General features: G+C 52.1%; 1 protein-coding gene across 2 annotated transcripts in view; it reads right to left on the reverse strand.

The window, feature by feature from the left end:
• The window catches only part of LOC135911176 (uncharacterized), a 330,618-nt gene that overhangs the window by 193,218 nt on the left and 119,426 nt on the right, over nucleotides 1-17,974 (reverse strand). For both annotated transcript variants that reach the window (XM_065443366.2, XM_065443367.2), the window contains exon 9: nucleotides 17,307-17,384. In XM_065443366.2, the coding sequence (XP_065299438.2) occupies nucleotides 17,307-17,384 (78 nt within the window). The remainder of the gene's footprint in view (nucleotides 1-17,306; nucleotides 17,385-17,974) is intronic.

Below are 17,974 nucleotides of genomic sequence, written 5' to 3' on the forward strand. Positions count from 1 at the left end.
ATATATCTGGTAACATACAGGAATTATATAGAATTAACTGGAGCTAGGCAGGTCTTGTTGTGAAACTTAATAAGAGATAGAAATTGAAAGTCGTACAGGTCTACGCCCCTACATCCAGTCATGATGACCAGGAAGTCGAATGCTACTATAATGGAATCGGCGATGGGTAAAGTGAAAACAAAATACACTATACTGATGGGCGACTTCAATGCTAGGATAGGCAAGAAGCATGCTGCAGACAAGACAGCGGGGGAATATGGCAGAGGCTCTAGAAATGGCAGGGCAGAGTTATTAGTAGAGATTGCAGAACAGAATAATACGCGGATAATGAATACCTTCTTCCGCAAGCGGGATAGCCGAAAGTGGACGAGGAGGAACCCAAATGGCGAGACTTGAAATGAAATACACTTTATACTCTGCGCTAACTCTGGCATCATACAAGATTACACGCTCGGCAAAGCGCCCTGCAGAGACCACAGGATGGTAAGAACTCGAATTAGCCTAGACTTGAGGAGGCAACGGAAGAAACTGGTACATAAGAAACCGGTCAATGAGGAATGGATAAGATGGAAAACACAGGAATTCCGGATGAAGATACAAAACAGGTATTCAGCTTTAACTCAGGAAGAGCACCTTAGTGTTGAAGATATGGACGACAATCTTATGTGCATCGTTAAGGAGCGTGCAATTGAAGTCGGTGGTAAGTCCGTTAGACAGGATGCCAGTAAGCTATCGCAGGAGACGAAAGATCTGAGCAAGAAGCGCCAATGCATGAAAGACTCTAATCCTACAGGTAGAACTGGCAGAACTTTCGAAGTTGATCAACAAGCGTAAGACAGCTGACATAAGGAAGTATAATATGGATAGAATTGAACATGCTCTCAGGAACGTAGGAAGCCTAAAAGCAGTGAACAAAAAATTAGGAATCGTCAAGAATCAGATGTATGCGTTAAGAGACAAAGCCGGCAGTATCATTACTAATGTGGATGAGATCGTACAATTGGCTTAGGAGTTCTGCAGGGATTTACGCAGTACCAGTGGCACCCACGACGATAATCGAAGACAGAAAATGGCCTAGAGGAAATGGAAATTATACAAGTAACGCGGAAAGAACTAAAGAACGCCTTGGGAGCTAGGCAAAGGGGGAAGGCAGCTGGGGAGGATCAGGTTACAGCAGATTGGTTGAAGGATGGTGGGCACATTGTTCTACAAAAACTGGCCACCCTGTATATACTTTGCCTAATGACCTCGAGCGTACCGGAATCTTGGAAGAACGCAAAGATAATCCTAATCCATAAGAAAGGGGACGCCAAAGACCTGAGAAATTATAGACCGGTCAGCTTACTGTCCGTTGCCTACAAGGTATGTACTAAGGTAACCGCAAATAAAATCAAGAACACCTTAGACTTCTGTCAACCAAAGGACTAGGCAGGATTGCTTAAAGGATACTCAACAATAGACCATATTCACACTATCAATCAGGTGATAGAGAAATGTGCGGAATATAACCAACCCTCATATATATCTTTCATTGATTACGAAAAAGCGTTTAATTCAGTCGAAACCTCAGCAGGCATGGATGCATTAAGGAATCAGGGTGTAGATGAGCCATACGTAAAAATACTGGAAGATATATATAGCGGCTCCACAGCCACCATAGTCCTCCATGAAGAAAGCAATAAAATCCCAATAAAGAAAGGCGTCAGGCATTGAGATACGATCTCTCAGATGCTATTTAGAGCGTGTTTGCAGGAGGTGTTCAGAGACCTGGATTGGGAAGAATTGGGGATAAGAGTTAATGGAGAATACCTTAGTAACTTGCGATTCGCTGATGACATTGCCGTGCTCAGTAACTCAGGGGACCAATTGCAATGCATGCTCCCTGACCTGGAGATACAAAGCAGCAGGGTGTGTCTGAAAATAATTTGCAGAAAACAGAAGTACTGTTTAACAATCTCGGAAGAGAACAGCAGTTTGCGATGGGTAGCGACGCACTGGAAGTGGTAAGGGGACACATTTACTTAGGGCAGCTAGTGCCCGCGGATCCGGATCATGAGACTGAAATAATTAGAAGAATAAGAATTGGCTGGGCTGCATTTGGCAGGCATTCTCAGATCATGAACAGCACGTTGCCATTATCCCTCAAGAGAAAAGTGTATAACAGCTGTGTCTTACCAGTACTCACCTACAGGGCAGAGACCTGGAGGCTTACGAAAAGGGTTCCACTCAAATTGAGGACGACGCAACGAGCTATGGAAAGAAGAATGATAGGTGTAACGTTAAGGGATAACAAAAGAGCAGATTGGGTGAGGGAACAAACGCGAGTTAATGACATCTTAGTTGAAATCAAGAAAAAGAAATGGGCATAGGCAGGACATGTAATGAGGAGGGAGGATAACCGATGTCATTAAGGGTTACAGACTGGATTACAAGGGAAGGGAAGCGTAGAAGGGGGCGGCAGAATGTTAGGTGGGTGGATGAGATTAAGAATTTGCAGGGACAACACGTCCACAATTAGTACATGACCGGGGTAGTTGGAGAACTATGGGAGAGCCCTTTGCCCTGCAGTGGGCTTAACCAGGCTTATGATGACGATGATATAGCGAAATCTAAGACAGCATGGTTAGCCTTGGTTAATCTTGTTTGCAAGTCCCGGTTAGCCTGTTTGTCTAGCTATGTTGCGGTGTTTAGCCAGTCGTTCGGCGCGCTGTGCGTCTGTTTCCTGGGCGATCGTTTCCTCTTCATCTCGTTCCGATGTCGATTCCAGGCCTCCTCCCGCTTATCAGAATTGTCGCCGTCTATACTGCCGCCTCAACAGTGGTTGCGGCGCACGCGAGTTCACCTTTTCAATCTTCAGACATGTTATCAAGTTCATGCGACGCAACTTGCGAAGCGAGCGGAGGTGACCGCAACGACGTGGAATGCGTGTGACGTCATACTAAATGGCGCCGGCGGAAAGGTGTGGCGCTACGCAGTGGCCGAACACCCGTGGTTCGGTGCTACCAGTGGCGCATGCGTAGTAGTGACGAGGGAACGAGAGAGAGAGAAATATCTACGGTGAGGCATTACCACCTAGATATGAGAAGGCCTGAGCGCTCGGCGAGTGACGTCACGGAGAAGAGTCCGGTGGCGTACTCGGGGATACGGGTTGAATGAATAGATCGCGCCCTTATGGGCATCATTAACCAGAGCGCAGTTAATTTTTTAGGCATAGTAGAGAAGATAGCTCGCACAGACCTGAGGGTGGTGCAAGATTATTTTATTATTGCAAAACTATTTTCGCGCTGCATTATTAAAAAGCCCATCCATAAAAATGAAATGGCTCAACCTTAGAATTGAGAATGAATTTCGGGTAAATGATGACAGGGAGCATGGCTTATATTGAAAAGTCTCATGTGCTGCCCTCTTCTTCAGAGTGGATTCTTTGCCTTGATTTTTTGTCGGCGTCAAAGAGTTGGTCGTTCATGCGACTGGAAAAGTTCAACGAAATGCACCGTTAAACATATCTCATGACAACTTCACTGGTGTGCCCTTCTTCACATTTGGGACACATGTATTTATTGCAGCCTAGATTAGGCTCTAAACGAATACCGCTCAGCGGCGTTCAGTTGGATATAATGCACTCACAACTCATGAATGCTTAGATGCCTTCGGATAATTTACAGCTAAGCTGTTAGCTTCTACTTGGTCAGGATTTTTCGAGTTGCATGCGGACTCGAAAAATCCCCAAAAAATCCTGGAAGGCGTGTTGCTTGAGTTGCAGTGTAACGGAGTTATGTTTTCTTGTATATTCGAATTACAATCCGATGCTATCATGTATGCCGATTGTGCGTAAGTCATACTTTACAAATTTTCTGACGCATTTTACTTTGAGAAATAGAATTATTTCAATAATGCACTTGTGCTAGGCCGAGGGCCTACTAGAATGAGCATGAATGCTGCAGTTCTGAACACCTGTGGTGAGCGCAATGGACAGTCCACTTAGTCCATTTCGGCCGCTGCTGATTGGATGCAGCTGTACTAGAGAGAAGGAGACGAGCGACCCTAGCCAATCAGCAGCGGCCGAAATGGACATTCCAGTAGGTGGACTCTTACAGACACCCCCCCAGAACAAAATTTTCAACTGCAAGGATATTTTTTTTCGAGGTACCCTTACGGGTTTTCGTTGTAGCAATTGCTGCGAATGCGTGGATTTCTCATTTTCTTTTATGCGAAGCATACTAGCCGCACAACCACGCTCTTCCTTGCTGCGCCGCGCGCGGCCGCGTAGCTACCATATGACGTCATAACAGCTGCAAAGCGGACGCTTAAGCTTCGCCTTCAAGAATGGAACGCGATAGCGTTTCCGTCGACCCGCCAAGGGGTGTAAGACAATGGGCTACGGCGCAGCGGCTACGCGTCCCGCATCGGACGCGGTGAGCGTCGAGCAACGCAGCGTTCGGCACGACAACGAAATGTGCGCCTGAGCAAGCGACGCACGCCTGAGCCTTAGAAATAGCTCGTTTCTAAGGCAACACGGCGTTCACTACAGGCGCTTTTGTACCGCTTTGAAGCATCGAACTCGTGGCTCAGTGCCTGGCGATCTGTTAATGCGTCTGTGCATGCACAGTGTGTGGCGAACGCGTATGGATATTACACATGAGCGCATCGTTCAGGCCCCAGCACATGAATATTTCATCGAAGGTGTGTTATATATACGCGAATTTTTCTGCACACAGAGTGATCCTCCTGCTTGGCTAAGTGCTTTGGACAAAGTGACTAGCCTACATCGTTCTTATCACACCACACTGATCCGGCATTGACTAGTTTTTTATGGCCATGTAATACTCACATTGTATTTTCTTTTGCCAAGCCGGTCATAAAAAAAAGACTCGTGGCTCAGTGGTAACGTCTCCGTCTCGCACTCCGGAGACCCTGGTTCGATTCCCACCCAGCCCATCTTGCAAGTTGTTTTTTATTCGTGAAGTGCCTGCTTGGATTTATCGCTCATGGCCAACGCCGCCGACGCCGACGACACCGGTTTTCTGCGACACGAGCTCCTTAAGCTGTCGCGTTAAAATAAAGGCTAGTATGCTTCGCATCCTGGGCTTAACCTTAGCTAAGCCACAGCCACTTTTTTTAATAATCACTTCTCTCCATGCAGCGCGTTCCCGCAGAACTATTACGTCATACCGAGAGATGTGTGATTTTTTTTTCAAAGCAACACAGAGAAAATGCAGAACTATAGAAACTTCAGTGATTTGCCTTTTTACTGACTAGAAAACCATTCGCGGGGACTAGCAAAGTCAGCGCGAAGCATTTCTCCCCTGCACGAGGTGCAACGCCCGTAGAACCCCACGTCCTCCTGGGGAGACGCTCATTCGAGGACCACCATATCCGTGGGCGGCTTGAGCTTCGGCGTTCGGAGCGAGCGGATGTGCGTCGCTTGCGCTCCGCTGATCACTGGCATTGCGTCAGACCACCAACAAATCACGATCCGGTACACCCGGACACCTTTCCCGAGCAAGTAAGACATTTCGTTCTGTCTGTACCGGCTCCAAAAGATCCGAAGCGGGCGTTGGCCCACTAGGTCTAGCTCGCGTCGGCGAGTATGCACTACCGGGCTTGGCGAAGTGGCCATCTCCACCAACACTATGGACCCTCCCAACAAGCTCCCAACATGACCACCTCCACGTGCCTGCCATCTGCGGTTAGACCGCTCGACCGCCCCCCCCCCCCCCCCGATCCTCATGGACGCCGACGACCTCGACCAGCGAAGACGAGGCCCCAGTACAACAACGCACCCCGTCTGCACCGCCAAGGCCGGCGATGGACGCCAATGGTCATAGTAAACTGGCGATTTCGCTTCATGAACACCAACGCCAGGAAAAGTATGACCAGCCCGCGCGGTAACAATGCAGCCAGCCGGACCTGCAAGCATTCAGCTCAGCCAGGCCACCGCCGGGGCTGCCTCGGCGAACGCTCCCGCTGCGTCGGCAGATGCGACATGTATTGCGCCGGCGCGAATACCGCCACCCGAGAAAGAGCCGCCCCAGTTACCAAGAAAGTTGCGAGCGCTCCCGCACTCACACCTAAAAAATGGCTATGGCTTAGCTAAGGTTAAGCCCAGGATGCGAAGCATACTAGCCTTTATTTTAACGCGACAGCCTTAAGGAGCTCGTGTCGCAGAAAAGCCGGTGTCGTCGGCGTCGGCTCAGGCGCTCATTTCTTTCTCGCGCCGAACGCTGCGTTGCTCGACGCTCACCGCGTCATGCGGGGTGCGTAGTCGCTGCGCCGTAGCAAAGCCACCTAGAAACAGTCTCTGTAGCGCGCCGCAACCTTCGACTTCTCATTCAGCGCAACTCGCGCCGTCGCTTCTCAGCGACGGCGCGAGTTGGAGCCCCGTTTATCCTCTGTCGTGACGTCACGGTGTCACGTGGTATTGAAGGTGACACCGCCGCGCCTGAGGAGCTGGGTTGAGCTCTAGTAATATGCTTCGCATAAAAATTGTCCTGTGGCCCAAAAAGGGTCTGGCCATTCGGAACTTCATGACGCACCGAATCTCCCGTGCCCTTGTGGTGTCGGACAATTCTCAACAGCATTGCTCGGATGACCACTTCATCATCCGCACTGGTTCCGGGCCGAACAATCTTAATGCCAGCATGCGACGTGTTGACGCAGCCGAAATTCTTCGCCGGATCACCACCCTCGCGCTGGGACAGGGGACACACGAGTTCAAGACTTACGTGGTGCCCCCCGAAGACATGCTGTGTCGAGTCATCCATAGTATAGACCCCGGCACCACTCCGGAGGAACCCACTGCCAACCTACGTGTGCGCAAGCAGGGGGTGACAGTGCACAGTGCGCATATACTTGGTACAACTAAATCTGCGGCGAACACCTACGAGGGCCGCCTCATCCCCCGCTATGTACTGTACTACCAGGGGGAGCTAGCCTGCCAGCCATACAAGACGACGCGACAAGCATACCAAGTCTGCTTACAACCGGGGCATCAATCGGATTTCTGTCCTACGCCGATCACTCGAGTGTGTCGGCAGTGTGGTACCCTCGACCCCATGAACGGTCGCCCCTGTGCTCCCAAATGCAAAGTGCGTGGGGATGGCTCACAGAGACTGAGTGCTCACAGAGACTGAAGGCCCTGCGGCCAGGGCCACCCTCCCGCCTCGCAGCACTCACCCAGCCCCGGGTGCGCAACCCCTATCGCAAGCCACCCAATCCGAAACGCAAGTTGCACATCAAGGAGAGGGAGACTTCGCGCAGCCAGTATCGCTTTCGGTCGCAATCTTTCTCTCCCCGACCCCCTGGAGGACGTGGTCAGCAGCAACAGGTGCAGAACCAGGACCGGAACAATAAGGGGGCACAGGAGCAACAACCCACGCGCCAACAGTCCTAGCAGACCTCCAGCGAGTTTGCTGAGAATCACAATTCCACCCCCTCAGCCAGCACAGATACCAAGATTATCTGTCCAGCAGTTAGGGTAACAACCATCGCTCCGCCCAACACTCAGTCCCCTGCGTACGAAAACCTTCTCGCGGAATATTTAAAGCTCACAGAGAAGCTGGCGGCCGTCAGGGCGTGACAAGCTCAGGACATTGCTGAACTCCACACACTAATGGCGCGTCTCAGATCGCCGCCGGACTCCAGTGAACACCACTCCTAAACCACCCCCAGCAGACAACAAACCCCTACGATGCCGCCCTCGATTCCCACCCCGGCGGACTCCGTGCTTACCCGCGAAGAGATACGCGAGATGCTGTCAGCGCTCTCGCAACAATTCAGTACCGTCTTCACACAACACCGCACACAGTTCGGAGTCCGCCTCGACTCCCTCAAGACACGCCTCGAGGCCCTAATTGCGGGAAAATGCGGCAATATACGAAGGAAGAGGGCCACCCTTACTTCCCACACCACGGCAGATCAAATCACTCTCAGAATAAACCTGGAAGAGCTTGCCCCCGAACGCCACAAACTATGATGATGCCGCCAACTACAATCTCATGAACTCCAAGAACGTAACCATATTTCTGGACAACACACTCCAAGAACTTGCCAGCGTCTTCATACACTGCCACAAGATCACCGAGGCCGACGAAAAAATCATTGCGTTCGCTCTTGCCCACGGCTACCGACATAGACGATCGCTCACAGTTCTGATGGACTCCCAGGCGGCTTGCCGAAACTACCTACAAGGACGCATCAGCCAACCTGCCGACATTATTATCCTGAGCGCGACAGACACTGGCGAGCATCCCAGTACACCCCACCCCCCCACTCCGATTTGGCATCGCATCATATGCACCCCGGAACACATGGGGCTGGAAGGAAACAAGGCAATGGATAGGGTAGCTCGAGGGCATACAGGCAAAGCACCCTCCAACTCCATCCCTGAGGAGGCCGTTTTCGTGCCGTGCGACGACTCGGCCATTGTAAACCACTATAGAGGACTTAGGCGAACCTATTCCCCACCTCACCGAACACTAAATAAACAGGAAATGGTCAGTTGGAGGCAAATCCAAACTGGCACGTATCCAAACTTGCACATCCTCAATAAAGTAGTTCCTGCGGCATACTCTAGTCACTGCCCATGGCGCTCAGCTAAAGCCACCCTATATCATATCACGTGGCCGTGTCAGGCGACCACTGACGAACTCCTCCTCCTCCCCCCCCCCCCCTCCACGCCATCAACACCCTACAGCGGAGTGATGGGAGGAGCTGATGGCCAGCGAGAGCCTGGAAGATCATCTGAGTCTGATTGACCAGGCCCGCAGAGTGGAAGCCCCTAGCGGAGCCCTGTACCGAGCCCCCCCCCACCTCCCCCCCCCCATCGCAAGCGAAGAACCTCCGACCACTGGGAGTCTCTCCGCAGCATGTTTACTGCAAATAGATCAGTTTTCACCACCACGGAAGAAAGAAGAAGACCACACAGGGCGGACGTGCTTCGTGTCGGCTCCGCTACTTTCCTATGTTTTTGGTGGATTAGCGAATTTCTCGTGGGAATTCTTGCCAGCGACAGGTGGAAGCTTCAGGACTCGCTCAACATCAAGTTCTGCCAAGTGGGCCTATATTCTGGCCGATAGGCAGCGCCTTTTTTCCGCCACGCAGGCGGGGCAAGCTAAGCCTAACATCTCCACGTACGCCACCATTGCCCGGCCGCCACGGCGGCGGGGCTTGCAAAGCCTAACTTGTCGCCGGAGCTCATTGGGACTCCCAGTCACCGACGGCGATGTGCCAGGCCTTTCCCGGCGTTAAATGGAAGTTGTCCTGGTAGAAGGAACAGAGATCAGGCCGGAAGATTTCGGCGAGGGAGCGGGGTGGTGCGATGTCAAGAGGAAGAAACAGGCCGACGGCGTGACCGAGTCGGCGGATAACCAGCAGGAGCACATGCAGCGACGGACGGTAGCCACGTCGAATACGGGAACCACCACAGTGCAGTACAAAAGGAAGTACGCCCGACAAGTGCATCAGATTGCCATGGCAAGCCGAATGCCAGAGTTACCGCCGGACGATTACAAAATCGTCGTACGCCACCGAGGCGGTTTCAACGTACGCGATTACGGGACGGATCGCATTTACTGCTGCCTACGTAACGCGGCGGGTGTAGGGAGAGAAGCGGCTGGGGAAGATAGCATCTGCCTCATCGTTAAACAGAACGTCGTGGTGCTCAGCACGCCGTCTGAAGACAGAGCTAAACGTTTCGGAGCTATTAGCAAGCTTTGCATCGGAGACCGAGAGTTCGAGGCGAACGCCTATCAAGCCGCCCCGGAGAACACTTCCAAGGGCCTGATCAGGAACATTACAAAGACCGAGAGCCCGGCAGACGTCATCGCTAATCTAGTGACGCAGCGCAACCCCGGTGTGCTGCACGCCAAGCGCATGGGCAACACAGACAACATTATCGTTCTGTTCGACGGATTCCACGTACCGAGATACGCATATTACGGACCTATCCTCGTCAGATGCTCCCTCTACAGGAAGCAAATTGACGTATGCAACGAGTGCGGGAGGATGGGACACCGCGCCGACGTGTGCCCCAACCCCAACGACAAGATTTGCCGTAGATGCGGACGCAACAATCCGCCGCCTGACTATCGATGCGACCCGCGTTGTCGACTATGCGGCAAGGGACACTTCACGGGAGACCGCAGGTGCAAGGCGCGATACAAGACCCCGTACATAGTCAAGCGCCGCCAACTAGAGCGAAAAAGACAAGAAGAGGAAGAAGCGGCCGCAGAGTACGGATGCTACTACCTGAATTACCCAGAGATAGACCGTCATTTAGTCACCGACAACCGAAGAGGACACTCGGCTAGCCGCGGCGGGAAGGGCGCCGTGGGAAAATCCCGATCCCGCTCTCGCAACCGGCCACAGGTGCCGAGAAGCACGTCGATGGCGCGCGGTGGTGCCGGTCCGGGCATCGCAGCTGTCGGCCACATCAATCAACAAAGTCAGCAGCAGCAGCCGTGGCAGCAGCAACAAGGCCACAGGAGCACTGGGCAACAGGTGAGGTGGGCGGCTGTCGCCGCTTCTCCCGGCGGCGGAGGCGCTCCGGTGGGACGCACTGGCGGGCCCGCCGTCGGAGGCGGCGGTGGGAACGAGCTAGAGCGGGCGATAGAGCGAGTACTACGACAACGCCTAGAACCATTAGAATCGATGATTGCCGAGCTTAAACGCGAAAACGCGCTCTTTAGAGAGGAAAATTTCAAATTGAAAGGTGAGCCTCCACAATCGCAGCAACCACAGCAACGTCACACGACGATACCGCCATCCTCGGTGCCTCGATCACCGACTCCATCTCGGCCTGAGCCGGCCGGGTTGGACACGGATGACGAGGGTAGCTCGATGGAGACGGCGGATGAACGGGATAATCGTCCAGTTACCGCGAAAAGAATCGCACTAGATCCCGCAAGACCCGACACCAAACAGCCATGCGGCCGTTACGAGAAATTAGAGAAACGAGTAGACAGCATCGAGAAGAGCCTCGAGGAACGTTTTGCAATACAGACGGCACATATGAACGAAATGTTTATAAAATGCTCGCCGCGCACTTGGCGCGCATAGACGACATAGAAGCGAGGCTGCCGCCAGCTGCGGGTAGACCAATAAGAACGATGAGCAAGCCGTACTCTAGACAACAACACAATCAGCCGCAGCAAAGCACGCTCACAGACGTAGAGACACAACCGCAGCAGCAACCATGTCACCTCGATGGCGACGGGTTAAATTAAACACAGGCATCATCATGGCTACACACGCAACGAACCGCACTAACACTGGGAAACAACAACAATACACCATCTGGCAGTGGAACTGCCGGGGCTACAGGAGGAAGCACGCTAATCTCCAGCAATTCATACGCAGCCGCGAGACGATACCGGACGTAATCCTTTTACAGGAGACAAACCATCCGGTCAAACTAGCTGGCTACAAAGCCATAGATGCGACCACGATGGACAACAGACAAAGAAAGAAACGGTCTACACCCCACGTGGCAGATGGCGTGGGGCGAGGGGTGGTGGTGGCGCGCCGGCCGTCGCCCCCGCCCCGCCCGTTGCCGGTCGCCGCCGTGCTCGTTCGGCGTAACGTCACTGTAGCACAGCGCGAACTTCCCTCCGCAAAGATACCTCACGTATTCGTAGAATTAATTCCTAAGAGTGGCCGCGGACTCTTCTTCCTTAACGTGTACAGTAAACCCACGCTACAGCACCGCTTCGGGGACCTGCTCCGGGGCGCGCGCGCGGCTTCCGGCGGCGAGCCTCTAGTTGTTGCGGGCGACTTTAATGCGCCCCACGGAGACTGGGGCTACGCCCGAGAAACACCCAAAGGCAAACACCTTTGGCAAGACTCGCAAGACGACGGGCTTGAACTGATCGCGAATCCCGCCGATCCTACACGCAGAGGGAACAGCGTGAGTGTCGACACACTACCCGACCTCGCGTTCGTTTCGAATGTAACCACAGCGCACTGGCAAAACATGAAAGATTTAGGAAGTGACCACATTCTGATCGAGATGACGATAGGCACGGGCCCGAGCGGTCGTGGGACTAACCCTGTAAGCAAAGGCCGTAAACTCAAACTTGTGAAGTAGGACACGTTCCGCAAGAAACGAGAAGAAGCGGGGCGAGGCGACGAGCCGATTACGGACATAGACGAGTGGACCGAGACGCTCAGAAGGGATGTAGACGCGGCAACGACCGAAGTTCCGCCCGAGGCGAACCTTGAGATAATTGACAGCAGGCTGCTACACATGTGAGAAGCAAAGCGAGCACTTCTAAAGAGATGGAAATGTCAAAGACACAATAAGGCTTTGCGCAAACGCATAGCACAATTAGACAGAGATATCGAAGAACACGCACTCCAGGTATCTAGGGTACAGTGGCAAGACACGTACAACGGCCTCGAGAGGCAGATGGCCGGGGCGAGCGCTTGGCGCCTCTTTCGGCACCTATTAGATCCGGAGGAAACTAGGGCCGCTCAAGGCCACAAGACTCGTAGACTAGTAAGAGATTACAAAGGTGATAACTTCTTCGACGCAATACGTGATCGTTACTTTAAGAAGGCCGAAAGAATCCGACATGCCGAATACGACGGCGTCGCAAACGAGAAATTGGACGCGGAATTTAGCGAAGCAGAAATTCGGATAGTCCTGTTCGAACTAAACACCCGATCGGCGCCCGGCCTGGACCGGGTTACCAACAAGACTCTCCGTAACCTAGATGACGAGTCGATCTGGCGCCTCGCGACCTACGTCAACCAGTGCTGGCGAGGGGGCTCCCTTCTCGAAGCGTGGAAACGGGCCCGCGTTATCATGATTCCAAAACCCGGCAAGCAAGTTACCCTCGATAATCTAAGACCGATTTTGCTTACGTCTTGCGTTGGCAAAGTCATGGAACACGCAGTTCTCACCAGCGTGACCGTCTTTCTCGAAGATCGTGACGCGTTCCCGCACACCATGCTAGGATTCCGCCGCAACCTCCCATCACAGGACGTGTTGTTTCAGCTTAAACACCACGTTGTAGACGGCACCTCCAGCTCCACTAAGGCAATCCTCGGCTTAGATATTAAAAAGGCCTTCGATAACGTTAAACACCAAGCAATCTTAAAGACAATTACAACGTTAGGACTTGGCCAAAGAACGTATAATTACGTTAGAGATTTCCTCACGTGCAGGCGTGCATGCATCGTCGTTGGCGACGAGGAATCGCCGGAATTTGAGACGGGTCCGTCCGGCACGCCGCAAGGATCCGTCATATCACCATTGCTCTTTAATTTAGTTCTACTTGGTCTACCCGAGAAATTAACAGAAGTAGAAGGATTGCATCATAGTCTATACGCGGATGACATCACCCTCTGGGTTCCCGGGGGAGGATGTGACTGCCACGTCGAGCGAACGCTACAAGCAGGGGTAGATGCGGTCCAGAATTACTTGCGTGGAACGGGCCTCGAGTGCTCGGCTACCAAGTCCGAACGGTTAATCTACAAACGCACAAGGAGAGGTCGTAAAACCATGCGCGACGAAGAACGGGAATACTCCAAAATACGTATTACATTGGCAGATGGTACTCCCGTACCGCACGTAGACAAAATTAGAATCCTGGGGTTACACCTGCAGGCAAATGGCCATAACGGAGAGACGGTGCGAAGACTTCGTCGTTCGGTAGATGACACGATCCGACTCTTGCGTCGCATCACGAATAGACGCAATGGTATGCGTGAAGACTGCGTGATCCGTCTCGTGCAGGCGTACGCGATAAGCCGCGTAACGTATGTTGCCCCCTACCTTAAGTGGATAGGGTGCGAAAAATACAAGGTCGAATGCATGATACGAAAGGCTTTTAAGAGGGCGATCGGCGTTCCACTCAACGCGAGTACCGACAAGTTTCTGGAGCTCGGGCTTCACAACTCACTTGACGAGTTAATCGAGGCGCACGACATTGCGCAGTACGAACGATTATCTAATTCCAAGACAGGTCGATGCATCCTCGAGGCACTCGGCATCACGTACCACACTCAGCATGGAGAAAAGATGGCGGTTCAGGCCTCGGTCTGCGACCGCCTGATCATCCCGCCGCTTCCCAAAAACATGCACCCGACGCACCACGCCGCGACACGCAACAAACGAGCAAGAGACATTCAGAAGAAGTTTGGCAACAGCAACGAGGCGCTGTACGTAGACGCTGCGCGATATGAAGGAGAGAAAAGCGCACACGCGATCGCGGTTGTAGACCGCACGGGTAAGTGCCTCGCGAGCGCTACAGTGACCACGGGACACACGGAGGCGGCCGAAGAAGCCGCAATAGCCCTAGCACTGGCCACGGTGCCTAGCGCTGCGATCGTGATCAGCGACTCGCAGGCGGCAATCCGCGGCTTCGCGCGCGGTCGCGTCTCGCGGGAAGCGGTCCGCATACTCCAAATTTGTGACGACGGCGACTCTTCATCCCCCTCGCAACCCGAAAATTCTACAGTCTTCCTCCTCTGGACCCCGGCACACACCGATGTCCCGCTCGTGGGCAACGAGGCGGCCCACGCCACGGCTCGAGGTCTCACACGCCGAGCCACCGTAGATTATGTGGCCGCCGCCCCCGCCCTCGAGAGCGGGGCATCGGATCTGCCTGATCGGGACACTACAACAGAAATGCGGCAACAAGAATCACAATGGGCGTGGGGCGATCGCCCGACCACGTTCAGAGATCTCACCCAACACTATAGACTCCAAAGACGCACATTCCCGCCACCACACGACAAGTTAAACAGGAATGAGGCCGTAACTTTACGCTTGCTCCAGACACACAGCTACCCTAGCCCCGCGGTCCTACATCACGTCTAGCCAGCTTTATATCCAACAGATGCCTGTAAAGCTTGCGGACACCGAGCAACGCTGCGACATATGCTCTGGGAATGTGCCGGCAACCACGGTAATGGGACCACATCTGTTCGCGACGCGTCCTTAATCGCGGCCGTTACCACAGTACGGGAAGCCTCGAGCTCGCTTCTCCCCGACGCCGCCCCAGCTGCGGGGCCCGCCAGGGACCTTCTCCATCGGCGTCGCCGCCGCTGGGAGGCAGCTCTCAAAAGTTCAGAGTCGGCAGACCAGCTCTGGGCCGTCCGGCAAGCCAAAGATGCCGCCCGAGTCCAAGGATTTGGAGCCGCCACCTGAGGCCACCACAAAGGAACTGCCGGCCATTCATTAATAAAGTTTCTTCTCTCTCTCTCTTTTCACCACCACCACCATATCCGCATACCTCATGACGTACCATCGGAAACAGAGGCGTTCGCAGACAATACACGCAGCCCCAAATTGGTCTTCGATAAAGTGTGTTTAAAGTACGCGTCCATGCTCCGGAAGTGCCGGTTCTCCAATCGGCGCCACTTAGTTTCAATGGCGTCTACAGCGGATCTTCACTTGGCGTGCCTTTGTTCCTCTACTGCGCATTGCATTTCTTCTTGCTCGCACTCCACGGCCACGCCTATCTCGTTGGCGCGTCGCCTCCTGCCTCGCCACCTTGTTAAGCTTTGCATACTTTTGTAGTCTGTGCAGAGCCTTTGCGCTCTTACGCCACCGCTCTGCTAGACACTTTTGAAGGCACATTGTTGTATGTAATATGATCACCTATATGATCGCATTCCCCTTTGCATGCGTATTGCTTACACCATCATGGCCCCTCACGAGGAATGCATATCCGTCGTCTGTTTATATTCGCGGAGGAAATAACCCGCAGCATTCTATTGTAATGCAAGCTTATTTTAGAAGTTTGATACTGACATGTTCACGGCAATGAACCATTTTTTTCGGCCACACACTTTAGATTTGGAAGCACGTCGCAGCAGAAGCAGTCTCGGCATTTTGATGGCAAAGCATTACACCCTTTGCAGCTGCTGTCCGGATGTATTCGTTAGCGTGTTCTCGTCGATTTGGGGTAGCACACTGAGGTCACTTACCCACGGAAGTCGAAGGCAACTGGTTCGTTTTGGTGGCCCGAAAGCTCCGCCATTGACTATCGTACAGCCCGCCTAAACCTCTCCCAATGTGGACCCTAGCAGGCGCCACGCTACCTCGCACAAGTCAAGACGGCTAAGGCGCCTTGTAAGCAACAAGCAATATGAATAGGCCCTATAGATCGCAGGATGACGCATAGCATGCACTTGAGCTGCACTTAGTGTTGTGTCCATTGTAAGGCGAAGCAAGTTTCCCAAGACCCGAACACAAATAACCAAGGATAACTGACAACTCGACCCATTCTATACCAAGCGTCAACGTGCGCGGCTTCAACTATCACAGACAACATATTGGACTGGCGCGTTGGAGCAGTGCTAATCCTGTTGTCGAATCGTTCTTCCCCTGAAAAAGCACCGCTTAGTCTTCCGGACGATGTTCAAAAAGCTGCGAGGCCGGCCGTGGTGATGCGGAGCACCGAATGGGCGAATGGGACTGTTGGGACGGTAACCAGAAGGCGTCTCGATAAACGGGACTGAAAACTGCAGGCAGACGGAGCGCGAGGCCTTCGTAATAACCCGAGCAGAAAACTCGCGTCGTTTGCATATGTACCCACGATGCTTGTTTTAAAGGCTTCGGCAGTACGTAACGTAATACAGCCGTGATAGCCATAATAGTAGCAAAGAGAATCAGGTAGATGCGAATAGCAGTGGTGGGTCGGTGTCCTGAGAGACAGCACAACCATGTGGGCTGGTGAAGGTTCAGTTGGTGTTAAGTTTACGATATTTAAAATATTGAAAGATTTAGAAGCATTACTTTAAAGCATTGAGCTTTGCTCGTTGGACCACCTCTATCGTTTCAAAGGGCCTTCTCGCATCATTATCATCATCGTCAACAACATTAAGTCGAAGGGTCGTGCTTAGTGGCGGACCGTCCCACATAAGTCTAATTTCTTTTTTACCAGCGACTGACTTCCTGCGCAATTTATTATATTTAAGGTAATCCATTTCGTTCCGCTTTTCTAGCTTGTTCAACAGCGTAGCAGTACACGTAATACATACATACATACATACATACATACATACATACATACATACATACATACATACATACATACATACATACATACATACATACATACGTACGTACGTACGTACATACATACATACATACATACATACATACATACATACATACATACATACATACATACATACATACAAATGACTACATTGGTGCAGATGCGTAAATGTTCTCAGCTGGTGAGGCAAAACGAACTAAGAACTCGCATAGATATTCAAAAGGTAGCAATATGCCACAAAGACAGCGCGCGAACCTTCACCGAAATGCACACACAAAATGCAGCCATACTTACAAATGTGTTCTTTAGTTCACCCACTGTCGTCAGCTTTACCATATTTTGAGCCGCGGTCATTGTGGTGGAAATCATGTACTGCGCAGAAAGAAACAAGCATGGTTAGCGTGCTCCCGTCCTCGTTTGCACTGGCATAAATGCACAACGACAACTCCGCAGCAAATACAAATTTACCACCTAGTTAGCCACATAGTTCTACGTTAGTTACGCATAATCCTGCTCAAAGGGCAGAAGTGCCAGTAAGTCATAATCCTGCTCAAAGGGCAACAAATTAGTCAAAACAATCATGACACAAAGGCTATATCTAAATAGGTGGAAGCCTCTATCGTCTCTGACAAGAAATTAGTGCTTTAAAGGGTATCCAAATGGCGGTACCGACTTAAATAATATTTTGCATTTTTAAGCTATAAACACTCTAAACCTTAGGAAAAGATACTTGCACGCGCCAAAGCACCCTAGACAATTTACTACGTTGTGTGACATCCTAATGCAGATGGTTGTCACGTGGGAGCATGACATCGTGAAATCTGGACAGTCGCTCCGGTCCACTCGGTCTTTTGTATTATGGCAGAGCGGACTACACAAACAGCGGCAGCACAGGCGGCTTTTTTCTATAATTCATAGGCATAGAAGTACTGCAAGGTATGAAGAGAGGAAAATATGGCATG

The sequence above is a fragment of the Dermacentor albipictus genome, chromosome 5, assembly GCF_038994185.2.
Source record: "Dermacentor albipictus isolate Rhodes 1998 colony chromosome 5, USDA_Dalb.pri_finalv2, whole genome shotgun sequence".
NCBI lineage: Eukaryota > Metazoa > Arthropoda > Arachnida > Ixodida > Ixodidae > Dermacentor > Dermacentor albipictus.